At 32.5% G+C, this 21,683-nt stretch overlaps 1 protein-coding gene across 1 annotated transcript; it reads right to left on the reverse strand.

Moving 5' to 3' along the window:
• Positions 1 to 17,705: 17,705 nt before the first annotated feature.
• On the reverse strand, positions 17,706 to 18,486 carry LOC126891512 (uncharacterized). Its single transcript, XM_050660688.1, has 2 exons — positions 18,309 to 18,486; positions 17,706 to 18,245 (listed from the first exon to the last, which is right to left on the reverse strand). Exons 1-2 carry the CDS (start codon positions 18,309 to 18,311, stop codon positions 17,706 to 17,708), a joined length of 543 nt encoding a protein of 180 aa, XP_050516645.1. The 5' UTR covers positions 18,312 to 18,486.
• Positions 18,487 to 21,683: the final 3,197 nt, after the last annotated feature.

Below are 21,683 nucleotides of genomic sequence, written 5' to 3' on the forward strand. Positions count from 1 at the left end.
TATAGTAGGGAAAAGTGAAAAATTAGAAGAAAATCGATTCCTAATGAAAAAATGAGGGATTGAACTCACGTTCTTAATTACATTTTCGTTAAAATTTTTCACTTTTTCAGTCTAAATGTCTGTAATTTACAATAAGTTACAGATATTTCAACCTTATTTATGTCACTTCTCTTTTTATTATTCATCTTACCTGCACATACATATGTAAAGAGTAAAAAACTTACCATTTTCGTGCACACAGTGAAAAAAATGTCCTAATCTCAGTTCTGGATACCGTTTGATATACATTGGGTTACACTTCACTTTTGATATATTTAACAAACGCAACTTACTACCTCAACAAACTTTACTGCTTTTACAGTTTTTAATACCTGAGGAACTTTTATTATTTATTAAATATCAGTATAACATTAAAAATATCTTCGAAGATAAGAGTACTAATGCCTTAATGACCTACAGATATAGGATTGTACATATTTCGAGAAATTACTAAGAATAAATTTATAGATTTAAAACAAGGCAAGGCTCAGGTAAAGATAAAATATGTAAATAAATGCCCGAAGTGTTAAAAAAATGCAAATTTTACGAAATCACAAAAAAAAAATTAACTCTCACCAAGTGGTTGTGATATCAACATCTTTTAGCGAATAAACATAGGTATATAGGGTAAACTATACAGTCATTGGACAGTGACAGTGATGGGACATTCGAAAGTCATTCATAAAAAATAAGGATCCTGTACCTGCATGCTGAGCCGCTATTTTACAGTTAATTGTTATTTCTTGCTACTTTACGTTAAGTAGCAACGATTTTTGCAAGATGGCACCACTGTAGCTAATATGGTGAATTGTATTTTATTTGTGCATGCTGTTAGTAAATTGTTAATATTTTCTTAAGAATATTGACCTCAAATTTTGTTCTATAATAAGGTAAGTGTTTATTAAACTGGAAATTTTTGTGTTTTGGGTTATTGTTCTCATATTAAGCTTAATTGTCTATGTTCTATTTACATGCCTGCTTGTAATAATTTGAGGTTAAATATGTGTCCAATAAATGTCTTTAAAATTTGTGTAGTTTACAGTTATTGGACAAGGTGTCCAATGACTGTATATTGAATATTGATCCAAAACGATAATAGAACCTGTTACGCTGTAGATAATGTGGTCAAATAGGTACATGGAATATTTATTTTTTTACGGTTCATGTTACCTGTCCAGTTATTGCCCACATGTCCAATAACTATATTCTTGCTGTCCAGTAATTATATTTATTAATAATATGTATTTAATAAACAAAAAAACATAAAAATCTTGCAATGAAATAAAGAAAAATATGCCATATTCCTAGGTTACACAAATATACTGATTAAGTAGGTAACATTAACTGTTAACAATAAAATCAAAAGGATCTGCACAAGTACAGTAATAATAATAAATAATAGTTTCTCGTTTGTTATTGTTAATGTTTGTTCTTTGTATGGATATGGCCACCTGATATTTTTATAAGACTTCCTGTAGAATAAAATAGTTTTATTCTTGAATTGAAAAATTTTATTATACTAGACCGGTTTCATAAAGGTACAAACTTTGCCTCACCCGGAGTGAATATAATTTTTTTTATGTAACTCCTGATCATGCAAAGTTAGACCTTTGAAACACCGGTACAGTATAATAAAGTTCTTAAATTTGTTAAATTTCATTAAATATTTGCTTTATTAGGTAAATTAAAGTAGAAACAATTAACTGAATAAACTTGTGCCTATATTTTACTTATCGAAAAAAATTTAATTTGAAACAGAAATAACTTTTACAATACAAAGTTCAATTGAATAGCTTCACTATGTAGGTACATATTGTTTCAGAAACGCTTTAAAATGTCTAAGAAACAGTATGACGAAGCAGCTTAAGAAGCGGCAGTAACTGAAATTCGGGAGCATGGGAGTTCATTGAGAGCTACCGCCAGAAAGTATGGTGTTCCAAAATCAACTGTATCTTTTAAGTTAAAAAATCCGGGACACAAGGAGACCTTCGGCCCTCGTCCAATTCTTACTGGAGATGAAGAAAAACTATTAGCGAATTGGGTTGTGGACTTAGCGAGAAAAGGATTTCCACGAAAAAAAGAAGACCTTCAATCAAGTGTTCAAACTTTTTTAAATAGCCATCCACGTCCGAACCCATTTAAAAACAACAGACCTGGGGATGGATGGGTTAAGGCTTTTTTAAGACGTCACCCTTTTATAGTCCAAAGGACGAGTGAAGCAGTGACTTCTGCTAGTTCTTGCGTAGCAGAAAAGGATATAAGGAAATGGTTTGAAGAAATTTTTCAGTTCATAAAAGATAAAAATCTGGAAGGTGTAATTAATGATCCCGCCAGGGTTTTTAACGGAGACGAAACCGCATTCCAAATATGTCCTAATACGGGGAAGGTACTAGCATGTAAAGGGGAAAAAATGTCTATGCAATAGAACAAGGTACTACAAAGGAAAATATAACCGTCATGTTTACGTTTTCGGCTAATGGAACATCTTGTCCACCACTGATAGTATACGGATACAAGAGGATTCCGGAAAAAGTTGCTGTTACTGTTGCTATCTCATATATTTTCTAGATGGACATAAAACGCACATGACCTATGAGCTTAGCAAGCTTTGTTCCGAGCTTCAAATTGAACTAATAGCTTTATATCCCAATGCCACCAGAATCCTCCAGCCTGCAGATGTGTCAGTTTTTCGTCCAATTAAAGTTGCATGGAAAAAATCAGTTAGAGAGTGGTGTGCTCAGCATGTAAACGAAATGGTGACTAAAGTAAACTTTGCATGTATCTTGGAGAAAGTTGTGAATACGTCGATAAATCCAGAAGCATTAATAAATGGTTTTAAGGTTTGCGGACTTTGTCCGTTTAATGTTGAGAATATAGATTTTTCGAAATGTCTGGGCAAAACACATCATTCAGCACCATCAGTTACCACAGACATCTCTAAAATCTCCAGCATAACATATGAAGCTTTTACAAATGTTGTTGGGGAGGAAAAAATAAAACAGTTTCATAACATAAAACTTAATGAGGTAATGACACATAATAGTGAAGAGTTTAATCTTCTTTACAATGTTTGGAAATGTTTTGAAAATCCAAATCTGCCTGTTACGAAAGCATGTTCAAAAACGTTAGAGGAATCTTTACCAGAAAAAGTAATTCCTGCTCAAGAAGAAAACCAATACAGAGAACAAACTGCCATTAGTGAAAAATGTATAACTGATAATAGAATAGAAATGGTCACTCAAGTTCAAACAAATAGCAGTCATAAGCAGACAAACCAACCTTGTGAATCATTAGTTGAACTAAGGAATAGCCAGGATAACTTCGCTAGTGCAAATGTCACACCACAATCGCCAGAATGTAAGTTGTCGCAACCTAAGCCATGTGAAAATAGTAAACAAAAAACGCTAACCAATGGAGGATCTGTAGAAAAAGAGCATTACAGTAAAAATCTGATTAAACCAAAAAGCACCGAAGATTCACACAAATTGAAGTCAGATATTAGTCCAGCCTTTAAAATTATCAATCATTCCGGTTTTGGTAATTATTTAGTATGTCCCAAAACTCCTGAACGTAAGGGGAAACGTGATACTGAACGTCTTCCTTTTGCAATCACTTCAGAAAAATACAAAAAAAATGCTTAAAGAGAAGAGTGAAAAGAAAAGAAAGCTAGAAGAAGAGAAGGCTGAAAGAAAAAAGAAACGCGAAGAAAAAAAAAAGCACTTGGTAAAGGAACAAAAACAATTAATGTAAAAGAAAAACAAAAGCAAGCGTCCAAAGCAAACTTTAAAGATGCTTTAACGTCTAGAAAATGCACTCCTCCAAACGTGCAGAGTGCCACACGAGTACTATTCAGCCCCAATGGAAACAGCATAAATTCCACAAACTCTTGTACAATTTGCCAAAGATGTGTTAGTTCTCAAAACCGCTTAGTTTGTGATGACTGTTCTAAAATATATCACAAGTCATGCGTTCCCAAGAAACACCAGATTCTTATTCCGGACGATGCAGATAATGATTTATTTGTGTGCCACAGTTGTTACCAGGAAGACAGTGCTTCAGAATATGAAGATATGGACTATGATGACGATGATCCAGAAGAAACTGACCTACTCTTTTCCCAATATCAACATTACTACAAAGATAATTGATTTTATGAATTGTCCAATAACTATCTACGGTCTGTCCAATAATTATGAAAAGTGTCCAATAACTGTATTTTTTCGTGACTTTCAATAAAATATTTTTTTAAACTTTGTCTTAATTATTTCAAAATAAACATACAGGCTAATAAAGTAATGTTTCAGCTATCGATTAATGTGGTTAGATCGTCTAATATAAAAGAATTGCGTAAATAGTAACAAATTTGTAATATCCGTTCGCTTAAGTGTCCAATGACTATGTTGTTTACCCTATTTAATTCATTTTTTATTGTTTGACATTTTTTATTAATGTTCCTACAATCCTACCTGTTTTTAGATAAAAGATTCCTTTCAAAATCTAGTGTTTTTTTTAAATTATCCTCTATTCCTAACACGTCAGAAATACAGTAAACTCCCTCTATAACGAGAACTGAAAAGGCGGACTAATTACCTCGTTATAAGCGGATCTCGTTATATCAGGTTCTTCACGAAATGAGGTTCATCACCACTGAAATGTTTGATGCCTCTTACGTAGTTTATTAGGTGTCGATCGTCGACCTTAATGAAACTTCGTCATCATGAATTGTAAATTTCCTACAATATTCAATATCGGTCGATAGATAAACAGGAAGTTTATTACAGGCGGTGGATTTTATTACAGCACTGGCCTCGAAAGGCATACAGATGTTGGGCATGTCTGTATACATGCAGTTGGGATATTTATTTATAGCTATTGCCTCGCTAAAAACAGGTAAAGAAACATATTTTCCGATTTCATTTTTCCTCGTTATAACCAAGTATGCCTCTTTACAGCGGTGTTATAGTTCAATAGGAATTTCATGGGACATCTAGTGTACCTCGTTATAACCGAAACCGCGTAATACCCTTGCTCGTTATAGAGAGAGTCTACTGTAGTTTGTTTCTACTTACAAAGGGTGGAGGAAAGCGGCGCCTAAAATTTCTTGGTCCGGGGCGCTTGAAAGCCTTGGCGCGGCCCTGAATATTTGTACTGATATTTGCGAGGCGAATCAGTTCCAACAGTATTTTTTCTTTTGTTTATTTGTTTAACATTACCTTGCAAAAACAAACGTTGAGCTTGCTGGCTAAGTTCCCAATACTACTTGTTAATATCTTCTCGTCTCGCTTCACTTATCACTTCTGAACACTTCAGCATGCATTCATTTTTACAGGATTTTTTATTTTGTGGTAACTAGTGACAGATGATAATTTCTGTTTTTTCCTTTCGGCAGGTGCTTTGTCATTTTTTGTTCTCTTTCTAATTGTTCCCTTTTGGGTGTATACCTTAGCGTGATTATTTTCAGCAATTTCTATGGATGAATTGACCATGTAGTCGACCATAGACTTTAATAAATGATAAACAGACGCATCTTCTTTGACTAATCTTGCATTATTAGACATAGCCGGAGTGTGGGACAGACAGTCGCCGTTTTCATCACTAATACAGCCTTCTCCAGATGAGGACTCACTACAAAATTTGTCTTGCTTTGGATCGTAGTCGGGATCATTGTTAACAGTTTTAGTATTGGTAAGCTTTTTATTTATTACAACTATGTGACTACAGCTGTTTCGGCAGAGTGCCTTTCTCAAGTGACTTAGTTTACAATGGTTTGCCTATTTAAAGTCTTTAACTGAAGAGGTTGAGGAGTGGGGAGCTGTTTGTCTCGAGTTGGTCATTCAGAATTATATCTGTATTTTTCAATTTAATAATTTCCATAGATTCTAAAAAAGATAGCTTAAGGCCTTTATTTTGGATATACAAAATTTGAAACTCTTCATTGAAAGAATGATTATGATCTAGAAGGTGAAGTGCGTATGTAGAAGTGTCTGTTTTTCTATTGTTGAAAGTCCTTTTGTGTTCTGCTATCCGTTTGTCAAAAGTTCTGTCAGTTTGACAGATGTAAGTTTTCGGACATTTAAACAGTTCTTATATTGGTGGAGATACGTGGATGATATACTAGTATGCTTTACAGGAACTAACAGGCAACTTGACCAATTTCTATCATACATTAATTCGCTTCATAGTAACATTGAGTTCACAATAGAAACAGAACAGAATAAGTCCATAAACCTTCTAGACGTAACAATTACCAGACTACACAACAAACATGAGCTCTCCGTATATCATAAACCTACCCATACTGACGCAACTATACACAATTCATCATCCCATCCTACACAACACAAACTAGCAGCCTACCATAGCATGATACATAGACTGACAGAAATTCCCATGTCAAAAAGTAACTTCGCGATAGAACTGAACATCATTAAACAAATAGCAGTAAACAATGGCTATAACGAACAAACAATTAACAAAATTTTAAACCAAAAACTCCATAAGAAAGCCCTGAAATTAGGCTATCCACCACCACAGAAAGAACCCAGTACTAGGGATGGCGGTTTTTGACAAAACACCGGTTTTCGGTTATACCGGTTTTTTTTGCTTACGGTTTAACCTGGCAGTTATAACCGGCCAAAAAAACCAGTTTTTGGAAAAACCGGTTTTCGGTTTTTTTAATCCAATAGGTTACAAAGTTACATTTACAATACACTTTAGTTTGCGATACTCCATTCGACTCGATATCAATATGATCAAAATTAGTATTATCGAAAGAACATGTATTATTTACTTTTAACAAGTTTGTATATTTGTAGAATAGGTACATTTTAACTCATTTAATACTTCCTGTATGAGTGTATCGTTTTGAAAACGTAGCGAAATTCTTGGAGATTCGTATTCGTAATCAGTAATTCGATATTCATAGTCAGAGCAATATTTTTGGTAATCAGAAAAAGTCATTGACCCACTTTCAATGTCAAGAGTTAAGTGTGAAAAATAGATGATGTTTGCGTCTAATTCAACCAGGTCACTTCCTATGTAAATATAATGATTACAAATACCTTTTTAAGGAAATAATATAATGAAACTTAATAATAATTATTTCTGGCTGATGTGATATTGCACTTTCAGTTTGCTTCTGTATTTTATAAAATAAAATAAAATTTTAATTATGGTTTTGTTTGGAATAATTACTTGAGAATAATAATTAAGATTGTGATCCAAAATAATACCTAACCTAATCCTAATCACCGTAAAAACCTAATAATCGGTTTTTACTTTAAAAAGAAAAAACCGGTTATAACCGGGACAAAAAACAACCGGTAAAACCGGTTATTGCGAAGTAAAAAAACCGGTTTTAGGTTTAAACCGGTAGGTTTTTCCCATCCTTACCCAGTACCTTCTGCTCTATCACATATACTGGTAAGATAACAACAAAAATAGCCAAATACATAAAAAAGAATGGAATAACACCAGCTTTCAGAACTAACAACAACTTAAGCAAATATATTAAGAACAATAAGAGCCGAAAGAGAAAACAACTACAGAGTGGTGTTTACAAACTAACTTGTGGTGAATGTACGAAAACTTACATCGGTCAAACTGGCAGAACTTTTGACAAACGGGTAGCAGAACACCAAAGGGCTTTCAACAATAGAAAAACAGACACTTCTACATACGCACTTCACCTTCTAGAATCTAGATCATATTCATTCTTTTAATGAACAGTTTCAAATTCTGCATATTCAAAATAAAGGCCTTAAGCTATCTTTATTAGAATCTATGGAAATTAATAAATTGAAAAATACAGATATAATTCTGAATGACCAACTCGAGACAAACAGCTCCCCACTCCTCAACCTCTTCAGTTAAAGACTTTAAATAGGCAAAACATTGTAAACTAAATCACTTGAGAAAGGCACTCTGCCGAAACAGCTGTAGTCACATAGTTGTAATAAATTTTGTGGAAGTATAGAAAACAAACGTTTTCAGTGTTTTATTGTTAGACTTTTTATTTGCATGTAGTCGTTCTCTTAATTGATTATTTAAGGCAAGAGTAACCATTTGTCGGCCACGGCTGGTGGAAGCCTTGGTGGTCATTCTAGTGTAGCATTACAAATTTCTGCTACAATGTTTTGTTAATAGAATTCATTAATTTTATATCCTATCCCAAGAAAAATATCTATTTTTCTAATTTATTGTGCGAGTTTATATATCATTAAAATTTCCTAAGCCGCTCCTGTTGGAAATATTTCAATATTTCGCAACATTGAAAAACGTTAGGAAATTTCCTGTTTATTTGTGTAAACATTCATTATTCTAGAATGAATCCTTGAAAAGTTTTGGTATTTTTCCCCTTTCTTTTGAGCGGGAAACATTTTTGTTATTATTGGCTTGAATTTTGAAAGATCGTTGAGTTGTCTTGGACGATTGGTCAAAACCTTCAGCCGAGAACAGTGATCGGCTTGAAGCGCAAGGAGAATTTTAGGAAGGTTAGGTACCCCGCCGAAAAGAAAGTTAGTTCTAAAAGTATGTTTGAAGGTTGAACATATTTTTCCCGTAGAACTCACAAACTCGCAGAAAATCGCACTTGCCGGCTTAAATTGTGACACAATTTGGTATGCCGGTAAAGTAGTGTGCGATTCTATGGTATTGAGAAGCTTTTCCAGTTTTTATGATGTTATGGTCATGTTCCTGTATTCAATTTTTGATTCCTGGATGAGATTTATGATTTGGTATCAACTTTGGTCCTGTTTCCTGTTTGGTTAAGTGCCAATTGTGACGTGACGATGGATTTTGTTTAAAAAAAGGTATGAAATAATATTTGTTTTAATTAAATTCACAAGTGGATATTAATTTGGTAAAGGTCTTAAATATTTTAATAGTTTGTTTTCAACATGGACTCTCGGAAAGTTTTATGTAAATTAGATAAAATGGCAGTGACGTTTGACTTTACAGCATAAGTCAAACTTTGTTTTGATACACTGCTCTAAAAAGTTATTATGTATGTAAAAATAGAAAATAGAAAAGATTGTAAAATCTTTATTGTCCATGGTAGTCTTGTTAAAAATTTATAGTTATTTTTATTATTCATTTCCTCCAGGAATATGTCCAGTAAGTACTCGATATGTGAATTTGAGGATTTTTCAAACGGCGTCCAAATTTCTTTAAATAGTAGGAAAGTCCTCAAGTCTGTGTAAGTATCCTTTGATTATTTGGTTATGGTAGTTAGTCTTCTTTAAACCCTCTTACCCCCCTAACGATTCCACGACCTGCCACCGCACAACAAATGAGCTGCCGTATGCATGAAGCTTTATATGCCTGTTCCTTCTTCTTTAGCCCCATTTCGACCCAAAGTATTTTTATAGTTGGTTCTATCCCTGTTCCCATTTGAGCAGACATGTAAAACGCATCACTAGAATAAAACAAAACAATACTTTATACACTTTAATAGGTTACTAATACCTGGTTGCACCAACATATTTTAAACTCCAGCTAGCCCAGCTCAGCTTATAAATAAGGCCGCCTTAATTCTTACTTAAGTTGCACCATAATTTTCGATTCTTATCCTATTATCAATTACATCTATTATTATATTACATTATTCTGATTATATTATATTATTATCTTATTATCGTCTTAAGCTTAAGATCTGTGGGTCCAACCAGACATAAATAACTATTAACTTCTTCTTCTTTAAGTGCTTCTTCTTTAAGTTCTTCTTCTTTAAGTCGGCAATCATCATAGCTATTCGGATTTTGCAAGAGAGATACAAGAGAAATGCAAGAATTTTCCTTTTTTGGTGACAAGAAGTGACGAAGAACTATTCAACGATGAACCTATAGACGAGCCCATTAAAAAAGAACATCATAAACAGTATGACCCTGGTAATTTACATTTTTTCATATTATAAACAAGTTGGTTTAAAATGTTTCGTTTACAGAATCTCTTATTGGCCAAGATGATTGGTCAACGTATACGTCGCACATGTTGAAGCAGAAAAAAGCAGAACCGCTTCGTTTAGGTAATACTTAAATATTTTTAACTATATTTTTAATAAGTAGGAGTATTACTGAAAAGTTTAAGCACTGTTTGCCTGAGTATGTTAGGGATCGAAGATGATTGACTTTTAGCTCCGAATATTCATTTTATTTTAATAATATTTTCAAGAAATATTTAATTTTTTAACTACAACATTTGTGTTATGGTTACGATAACATCCAGTAAATAATTAAAAAAAAAAACAAACAAAAATTAATTCATTAATTGTAAAAATTTTCCATTTGTTACAGGGCCCAAAAAGAATTTAAGAAATGCAGTGGTGAAATGGGGGTAAGCCAAGGAGGTTCATATAGAGCCTTTGAGCTCAAGATAAAAGAAAGATGCTGATTATGGGAATACTGGCCAAAAAGAGAATTACAATGGTGAGCATACAAACTAGAGCATGAGAAAAGGATGGAATTAATGGAGAAGGTAATGGAACTGATACAACAAGAATCAGATGATAGAAAAGAAATAATGAAAGAATATTTAATAAAATTAAATTAATAAAAATTATAATACATTAATGTGTTTGAAGTACCCATCCCTATTATTTTTTTAACTACTCAACCCAGTTACTGGATGCTACTTTAAAAATGGCATGCATTGTAATACAGTGGAGTCCCGATATAACGAATTTTTTTAAATCCCCTTTAAACGTCCATAACACTCAATGTAAAAAATACCCCTATATAATGAACTATTTCGATTTTAACCCTCGATATAACGAATTTTTACGATTTGGGGAGATAAATTAAAACCCCTGTATATTGAATATTGAGGGGTAGCAAACCCCTATATAACGCACGCAACCCCTATATTACACATTTCTCTGTTTCAAACCTCGGTTTAGCATAGTTGAGTATAGATAGTGGCGACTCATAGAGAAGTCCAGACATGAAAACAATCGGACCTGCTTCCCGCCCCTCCTACCCAACAACCAATCCAGTGCCGGGATAAAAATGTACCCATTGGAGGTTACATACTCCAAGAAGAGGCTCAACAGTTTGCACAACAATTAGGGCACGCAGACTTTCGAGCAAGTAATGGCTGATTGGATATGTTCAAAAAGAGGCACGAAATTAGACTCAAAAAAGTTTGTGGCGAAAGTGCTGCCATGGATGATGTAACTTGCGAAGATTGGAAAGCTAAATTGTCAGACTTGACCCGTGGATACAATGCAAATCACATCTACAATGCTAATGAGACAGGGTTTTTTTTAAGTGCCTACCGGACAAAACTTTAGCGTTGAAAGGAGACCCTTGCAACAGGGGCAGCAAAGATCGTTTGACAGTCTAAAAATGTTAATAAACGTTTAAAAATGTTAATAATTTTCCATGTGTGGTGTCAAATAAATTACGTTATTCTCAAAAACATTACGTTTTTCCCTTTTTTGATACTATATAATACTTTATAAGTTAAGACTCAGGTCTACAGTTATTCTGTTATTCATTTGTTAAACCAAGGTTAAGCGATTAGAAATTCATTATATGGAGGTTTGAATTCAGCTTTAAGAACCCCTATTTAACGAATATTGGCCGCATTTAACCTCGATATAACGAACTCCGTTATTGAAAAATTCCCGATATAACAAATTTTTTTTTCTTACCATTCAGATTCGTTATACCGAGGTTCTACTGTATAAGGAAATTTAATAACAATAATTTTGTATAATAAAATATTTCAATTTTTGCGTTAGGTATAAATACCATTCACAATATTTTGATATAGTCTATTTACTATAAAAGCAAGATTACGTAGATCAAAATTTCTGACGTAAGAGCACTGTCAAAACATTAGAATGTGACTTTTCATCATGACCACGTTTATGTCATTACTTGTCAGAGATATTTTTCTTTTTTTTGTTTACTATAAAAATAATATCTATAATTATTTATTCGAATTAATGATGTCAATTGGTTATCATAACTTGCCGAAATATATTAATTAACAACAATATTGTCATAGTGTAGGTATAATCATTAAAATTGATAATTTAATATTTTTAAAACTAAGTACTGCAAACCCTAAAATTCATAAGAAAACTTTCTGATCTTTACCGAAATCTAATAATAATCTTATTTCTAATAAACCTAATCTAAGAAATCTAAATTCGTTAACTTACTTCTCTGCAGTTACTGGTAAAAGGGAATCCCATTACATATTTCGTTCTTGTTCAAAATAATCTATTAAAGAAGTATGTATTTTGATTTGGCATATGTTTTTCAATACAGACACAAACACAATAGTGTAGGTACACAACAATAATTATAATATTATAATATTATAATAGTTTTTAAATTAAGCTATATTTAATAATTAGGTATTTATAAAAACAGTACAGTGTTTTAAAGCTATATTTTGAATCAAAGTATGTACGAAATGAAGTAAAAATTTAGCAACACGTAACTGTCACATCAGTAACGTACGATTGTCTAATATATTTAAAAATAATTATTATTTTCTGGAGTATTTAACTTAAAGGATTGTTTCATAAAATTTATATTAATAATAAAAAATGTTTTTGGTTATTTAATTAATATAATTCCAAAATTCTCAATGTAATTGCGATTACGTTTTTATTATTATGATACCATGTTGACACTTTTGCAAGATCGGTCGGTTCCGTGTGGGTGTCGTATAGCTGTGCTAGAGAAATGTCAATTTTAAAGATGATGTTTATTCATGTTAATTAACATTACAAATATTTCGGCGTATTATTAATATATTTCAGCAAGAAATGTAAACAGATTGACATCATTAATTAGAATAAAGAATTAGAGATATTATTTGTACAGTAATCAAAAACAAAGAAAATATCTGACAAGTAATGACATTAACGTGGCCATGATGAAAAGTCACATTCTAATGATTTGGCAGTGCTCTGGCGTCAGAAATTTTGACCTACGTATCTTGCTTTTGTAGTAAAAAGACTATACAAAATTATTTCAGTTTATTTCTTTGTGGGGTAACACAATTGTAAATATAAAATAAAAAAACTGGGTTATAAAATTTTTTTGATTTATTTATCAATGGTAATATAAAATGGTAATATTTTTACTGTTTTCAAGTACTACTTAACCGAAATACTTAAGTATTTATTTATTCTTGGTACTGGTACTTATACTTATTTCCACTATCAATAAGTACTGATACTTAAGACTTCAGTACTTTTTGTCGGTACTTACAACAGCTCTGTTGCAACAGTATTAGTAGGTAACTTTCAGCTGTACGCAAGTTTAAAAAACAGAAGTAATGATTATTTATTTAAATGTACAATAAAATTTCAGTCTTACCATTTATCTTGAATCATCTTTAAGCTATAAATTTTAAATATATAATCTAACAATTTGGTGGTTTATTTTTATTAGGAGAATAACATGATGTGCTGAGAAAAGAAGATTTTGCTGTAGGATTCATGAATGCCGTAATGGAAGATAAATTACGAAAATTCCCGAACATAATTTGTATGGATGGAACTCATGGAACAGATAAGAGAGGGTTGGACTTATCCGTAATGCTGGTGAAAGATGACAGAAATGCAGGATTTCCTGTTGCATTCCTGCTGTCAAACAGATTGGACCAACGAGTTCAAGAAGTTTTTTTAGGTATGTATTATAAAGTAGTGACAATGTATGACTTATCAGTGGCGTAACCAAGGGGGTTTTTGGGGTTATAACTTTGTTACTCGAGGGGTTTTTGGGATCGCTGAAAACGAATATGACGTTATAAGTGATCTCCGGAGTACCTGGTACCCAGGGTACCTACTGTTTACCTGGTCTTCTGGAGTTTTGGCAAATTCAATAAAAAATTAGTTAAAAATCATTACTCGGGGTAGTTTTTGGGGTCGCTGAAGACGAATATGTCATCGGAAGTGATTCTGGAGTACCTGGTGCCCAGGATACCTACTTTTTACCTTGTCCCTTGGAGTTTTCGATAATTTTGATAAATAATTAGTCAAAACTTGATACTTGTGGGTTTTTGTGCTCGTTGACAACGTATTTAACATCGAATACGATCTTCTGAGTAACCTCTACGTCACATAATTTTATTTCATATCTTTAAAAAAGAACACTTTTTAAAGTTATACTGCTTTAGGCACGAGGGTAAATTTTTATTTTTACTGGGTGCATGCGCACACTGACAGTATGGTATGAAACATTATATGGGATCTGATTGGGTGTTAAAATCATCTGTCAATAATTGTTCAAATGGAGATTCTGGATAAACAAAATGTTGTGTATATTAGTTTTTATTGTTGTGAGGATAGAGACAAAAAGCAAGTTTACAATTATTGTAGCGACTTTTAAAATAGTTTTTAAAAGCAACAGGTACGTACCTTATTTTAAATGTTTCAGTATTGTAATAAAAAATTACAAATTAGGTATATACCTATTTGGAAAATGTACCTAGTACCTAGCTTAGTAGGTAATGCTTTGATTTACATAATTTGATTACCAACAAAAATCTCCATCTAATATATTGCTTTTTTAGTCTATATTTTGTCGTATTTTAATTCCACAAGAATCAAACTTATTTGATTAAACTAACAGAATAAGCAACAATCGGTCAAAAAAATAATAAAACGTTTAGTTGCTAGGTATAACTTCCCACATCATTCACAATGTCTCGGTAGTTAAATTCTGCGTGGGGTGAGTTCAAAATCATCTAAACGTGATAGACGCAGGTTCAGTTCCGAATGGAAACTTTTATTTTATTTTATTTTTTTTATTTATATATTTTTCGATTTATATATTTTATGATTGTAGGTATATTTATTATATATTTTTCTTTCAGAAAATACGTATTTAGTTAAAATTTTCTCAACAATTGTTCAGAAATAATTTCTTTAGTAGAAAGTAGTATTAAAATTAGTTTAATAATAGAAGTATAACTTTTTACGTGCGTACAAAGTACACACACATTATTTTTTTAATTTCGCGCTTCAAATTCTGTTGGTAGCATTGATGAATCTTTATAAAATCGATGGTACCACTGCGTATGAAAAGGAGAGAATAGAAAAACTAAAAAATACGATCTCCCGCTTAAAATATATCCGTGGCTTAATGCTAAAAGGGCCAATGTCAATATTTTACTTTTTTGTAAAGCTTAATTTAAAATTGTATATTGAGAAAACAAAACGCAAAAAAATGACATTGGCCATTTTAACACCAAGACACAGTATGTGGCTAATACAATATACTTCCTACTGTAGATGCCTTCACACAACATTTAAAAAGGATTTACTTCCAAGTCCAAAGTTAAATTGTATGAAGAAGGTGAAGACAGTTTGGATCCAACACAGTAGGGATGGGAATTATTGGATAAATAATTAATTACCATAAAACTGACTGATCCACCTAGTACCTAGTATAATGAATTTGATATTCTATAGTTGCAAGACGGACTGCGGAAATTTATATGGGTGCAAAAAATGGCCTTAAATGCTCCGTTGCATGTAAAAATTGTGCAGGAGTAAATTGTACTAACACATATAGTCTAATAAATCTAATGGAAAGCGAAAAAGAAGAAGAAAATAATGAAATACAAACGTCTATGCATCCATCCATTTAATTGTATTTTTTTAAATAAAGATATATTTATAATACCAAATCAAAGAATTCGCGTTAAAACCAACTTCAATCTATATTACATACCTTGAAGACCATTAACATTCAGAAAATTCACTTTCGATGAATCCAATAACTTCCAAGTTTAGAGGTTTGACTGATTGCATAACGAAGATTCCAGAAGTTTACGTAAAAAGTAGCTATCCTAGGCAACAGGTACTCTTTAGATAATTTTCAATGCTACATTTTTTTCAGGGTGCAAAAAACCCCAAATAATGATTTTTGACTAATTCTTTATTTAATGCATTTGCCGAAACCTCCAGAAGACGAGGTAAACAGTATGTACCCTGGGCACCAGGTAATCCGTAGCTTACTTCCGACGTAATATTCGTTTTCAACGATTCCAAAAACCCCCAAATAATGATTTTTGACAAATTTTTTAATAAATTTGTCAAAAACTCCAAAAGACGAGGTAAACAGTAGGTACCCTGGGCACCAGGGGCCCGTTTCACAAAACTACACGTTTGTCAGTTACAATGAAATTCTTATAAGTTTGGCAAAATATCTCGTTATTAGTGTTTCACGAATGCACAAGTATTCACTTGTAACCACTAGTGAATTTTACAATTTTACAAGTAAATTACTTGTAAGCTACCAACAATTTACTTGTTCAACACAAGAATAATTTACAAGTTTGTAGTTGACAGTTGTAGTGAACTAAACATTTTCTACCTAACTTTGAAGGTAGGTAGTTGGTTTGACAAGTGTAATAAGTGTAGGAAAAATGTTGTCTAGTAGCAGCTCTTCGTCAGAAAATGAAAATGAGGTATTTGTTCAAAGAAGAAGGAGGAGAATATTCAGACCAAGAATTAATAGTGATTTTTCATCAATTTACGAGTTTAATGAACGTTTTCGGATGACTTCTATACAAATGGAACAACTTCGTATAGACATTGCACCTGTCTTAGCGCATCCAACGAATCGCTCTTATGCACTGGCAACAAAAATGCAATTGTGTATAGCATTACACTGGCTAGGCAGTGGAGGACAATATCACGTCATAGCAGATACTCATGGGGTCAGCAAAGCAAGTGTCAGTAGATGTGTAAAAAAAGTGGTACACGCAATTAACCAAATAAAATTTCATCAAGTTGTTGCTTGGCCGGCAAATATTTTAAATACGACTGCAGAATTCTTTGCAGTAGCAGGATTTCCCCAAGTTATAGGTTGTATTGATGGGACGCTTATTAAAATAGATGCTCCAACTGAAAACGAACCTGCTTTTGTTGATCGTAATGGAAATCACTCTATTAATTGTATGATTGTTTGTGGACCAGACTTGAAAATCTATTATGTTAGTGCAAATTGGCCGGGAAGTGTTCATGACGCGAGAGTACTGAGAAATAGCACCCTTTTTCAGAGAATGGAAGCTGGTTGGCATCCAATTCCAAATAGAATAATTCTAGGTGGATACCCTCTATTAGATTGGCTTATGACCCCAATTGAGGTGAATGTGGATGAGGCTGTGGCTACCTACAACAGAGCACATAAGAAAACACGGCGTTTAGTCGAAAATGCTTTAGGCGTATTAAAGGAGAAATTTCCTTGTCTTAACTACTTTCGTTTGAGTCCAGTATATGCAGCCAATGTTTTCAAATGCTGCACAGCGCTGTATAACATTACTCGGGAGAGAATGAATATAAACCGACAAATGGATAATGAAGAAATGGAAGACGATAACGAAATAGCCGGACAACCAGCTCCTTTGAATGCAAGACAAAGACAACAGGAGTTGATAAATTATTTTAGAAATAGAAACTAGTTCCAGTGTAATTTTAAAACAATAAAGAATATAAAATAAATAAATATAGAATAATACACAATATTTACTTTTTATTTAAACGAAAAAATAATTTCCAAAACATTTAACAAATACTTAGCATAATAATGAATTAAAAATCAAAGAAGTAATTCCTATAAACAAAACATTTTTCTTATAATTAATTAAAAAATCAAATATAACAATAACATAACTTCTCCAACAATGGTCGAATATTAGACGCTTTCACTGGTAGGTGACTCTTCTACATTTATGAGGTAGATTACAGCAGAATCGAACGATGCAGTGAATTTTGAAGGGGTCACATGTAGTTCCCGTTCTAGTTTTAAAATCTCTAATGTTTTTAGATAACTTTCTTTTGCAAGGATTTCAATTTGGTGTTGTAATTTTTTCTTCTTTAAATCGATTAGTGCTTCGTCAATTGGGTCATTTTCATTAGATATTTTCGACTTTTTCCTTTTTGCACAAGATGCAGTAGGTACACTGCTGCTCCCAGTAGAAATAAACACATTAGTGTTTTTAATTTTGTTTGTTGCACCGTGATCTTGCAAATGGTTTGAATTTTCTATTTCTTGTTCAACGTTCTCAGGATCTTGCTCCTTCTCAGGATCTTGCTCCCAAGTTTCGGAAATGCCGAGACTACACAGAATTGGATTATCCGGCCCAAGAATGTCGAGAACTACATTGTCCATTTCTGTAAATTTAGAATCTGTGCCTCCACCTGAACCAGTTTTCCTCCTGTTATCAACTTTCTTCTGCAATACGAAAAAAAGTGTCAGATACGCTTACACTTTGGCAAATTAAACGCTAACACTTACCATTGTTGTTTTCTTTAAATTTTGCCAAAATACATCACGGCTGTAAGTCCAATCCTTATTTGGAGGCACAAGCCCTAAACTGGTGGATTTTTGGTGCACAGTTTTCCAACATTCTATTTTGTCTTTTTTTGTTAATTTGTCGGAAAAGCTGCCGAAAAGAATTGCTTTCTTATCTCTAATCTCTTTAAATTATAATTTTAGTACCATTTAAGACGCTTTTCGACATTGTCACAGAATTATAAATCACGACTGACGTTTAACTAGTAAATTGTCAACAAAACTATTTTAAGGTTATGTTTATTTACAAACTTGTATCTAACATGCGTGAAGTACACTTGTTGCTGACAAATTTACACATGTAACGAACAAGTTAAATATTTTTTTTTGTGAAACGCTAGTTATTAACAACTTGTGATTACAAGTGCTGAATATTAACAATTGTTACTAAAACACTTGTAGTTTTGTGAAACGGGCCCCAGGTATTCCAAAGATCACTTCCAACGTCATATTCGTTTTCAGCTACCCTAAAATCCTTCCGAGTAACAATATTGAACTCATTTCCGCCAATAATTGACGAGTTCTAAATTTTTCTTATTGTCTGTTTTAGGTGCACTTTAAGAATGCAACTTTTGTATGCAGTTTCTCAACATTATCTCACGGCTAGTGGTAACACAGTTTCCTGGCGCATTCACGGATCGAGTGCAAAAATAATTATTAAGATTCGTCTTGTCATTTTTTTTTTCGGAGGTAAGACCGATGTTAAGGCTTTATTGCCTCGCCTATTATATTTCAATAAAGCTGTAAATAGCCAGTTTAATCCTAAAATGCAAATATCTTCTACTTATACTCATTTAGGTATCCTACCGCTAAATGTTAAATTAGGACAATTCAATTAGGCCCATTTCAGTGTAGTCTGCGGATAAGTAAGTATTAGCTTAGCTTATCATCAATTAGCATTCGACCATTCGAAGCGTCTAAGCAGTCTAAGATCTGTTGGTTTTCGGTTTGTGCAATGTGCAGTTCTTGGATCGTATTATCGCAGTTTTCATCTGAATGTAAGTTTTATCAATGATGCAGTTAATTTTGATTTTAGAAATTGTCATAATTTTGAACTAAAATCGATTATAAGTAGTGTAGCGATTACAGAATTTTTAAAAATTTAGTTCTTTGTTGGTTTAAACGTGAAAATCTTTTAATGCCAAAATTATTTGGAGTTCGCACTAAAACTAAAAATATTATTCATTCTTTTTATTTTATTAGATTTTAAATGATGTGTCAAGTTTTGTTCTAATTTACTCATAGTTTGTGCAGTCGTTCTGTTTTGTGCAGGGTGCAGTTCTTTGATATAATATTAGCATTCGACCATTCGAAGCGCCTAAGCAGTCTAAGATCTGTTGGTTTGTGCAGTGTCCAGTTCTTTGATATATTAGCAATTAATTAGCATTCGACCATTCACAGCGTCTAAGCAGTCTAAGATCTGTTGGTTTTTGGTTTGTGCAGTGTGCAGTTCTTGGATCGTATTATCGCAGTTTTCATCTGAATGTAAGTTTTATCAACGATGCAGTTAATTTTGATTTTAGAAATTGTCATAATTTTGAACTAAAATCGATTATAAGTACTGTAGCGATTACAGAATTTTTAAAAATTTAGTTCTTTGTTGGTTTAAACGTGAAAATCTTTTAATGCCAAAATTATTTGGAGTTCGCAATAAAACTAAAAATGTTATTCATTCTTTTTATTTTATTAGATTTTAAATGATGTGTCAAGTTTTGTTCTAATTTACTCATAGTTTGTGCAGTCGTTCTGTTTTGTGCAGGGTGCAGCTCTTTGATATAATATTAGCATTCGACCATTCGAAGCGCCTAAGCAGTCTAAGATCTGTTGGTTTGTGCAGTGTCCAGTTCTTTGATATATTAGCAATTAATTAGCATTCGACCATTCACAGCGTCTAAGCAGTCTAAGATCTGTTGGTTTTTGGTTTGTGCAGTGTGCAGTTCTTGGATCGTATTATCGCAGTTTTCATCTGAATGTAAGTTTTATCAACGATACAGTTAATTTTGATTTTAGAAATTGTCATAATTTTGAACTAAAATCGATTATAAGTAGTGTAGCGATTACAGAATTTTTAAAAATTTAGTTCTTTGTTGGTTTAAACGTGAAAATCTTTTAATGCCAAAATTATTTGGAGTTCGCAATAAAACTAAAAATATTATTCATTCTTTTTATTTTATTAGATTTTAAATGATGTGTCAAGTTTTGTTCTAATTTACTCATAGTTTGTGCAGTCGTTCTGTTTTGTGCAGAGTGCAGTTATTTGATATAATATTAGCATTCGACCATTCGAAGCGCCTAAGCAGTCTAAGATCTGTTGGTTTGTGCAGTGTCCAGTTCTTGGATCGTATTATCGCAGTTTTCATCTGAATGTAAGTTTTATCAACGATGCAGTTAATTTTGATTTTAGAAATTGTCATAATTTTGAACTAAAATCGATTATAAGTAGTGTAGCGATTACAGAATTTTTAAAAATTTAGTTCTTTGTTGGTTTAAACGTGAAAATCTTTTAATGCCAAAATTATTTGGAGTTGGCAATAAAACTAAAAATGTTATTCATTCTTTTTATTTTATTAGATTTTAAATGATGTGTCAAGTTTTGTTCTAATTTACTCATAGTTTGTGCAGTCGTTCTGTTTTGTGCAGGGTGCAGTTCTTTGATATAATATTAGCATTCGACCATTCGAAGCGCCTAAGCAGTCTAAGATCTGTTGGTTTTTGGTTTGTGCAGTGTGCAGTTCTTTGATATATTAGCAATTAATTAGCATTCGACCATTCGCAGCGTCTAAGCAGTCTAAGATCTGTTGGTTTTTGGTTTGTGCAGTGTGCAGTTCTTGGATCGTATTATCGCAGTTTTCATCTGAATGTAAGTTTTATCAATGATGCAGTTAATTTTGATTTTAGAAATTGTCATAATTTTGAACTAAAATCGATTATAAGTAGTGTAGCGATTACAGAATTTTTAAAAATTTTGTTCTTTGTTGGTTTAAACGTGAAAATCTTTTAATGCCAAAATTATTTGGAGTTCGCAATAAAACTAAAAATGTTATTCATTCTTTTTATTTTATTAGATTTTAAATGATGTGTCAAGTTTTGTTCTAATTTACTCATAGTTTGTGCAGTCGTTCTGTTTTGTGCAGGGTGCAGTTCTTTGATATAATATTAGCATTCGACCATTCGAAGCGCCTAAGCAGTCTAAGATCTGTTGGTTTTTGGTTTGTGTAGTGTGCAGTTCTTTGATATATTAGCAATTAATTAGCATTCGACCATTCACAGCGTCTAAGCAGTCTAAGATCTGTTGGTTTTTGGTTTGTGCAGTGTGCA

The sequence above is a fragment of the Diabrotica virgifera genome, chromosome 9 (assembly GCF_917563875.1).
Source record: "Diabrotica virgifera virgifera chromosome 9, PGI_DIABVI_V3a".
In the NCBI taxonomy this organism is placed as follows: Eukaryota; Metazoa; Arthropoda; class Insecta; order Coleoptera; family Chrysomelidae; genus Diabrotica; species Diabrotica virgifera.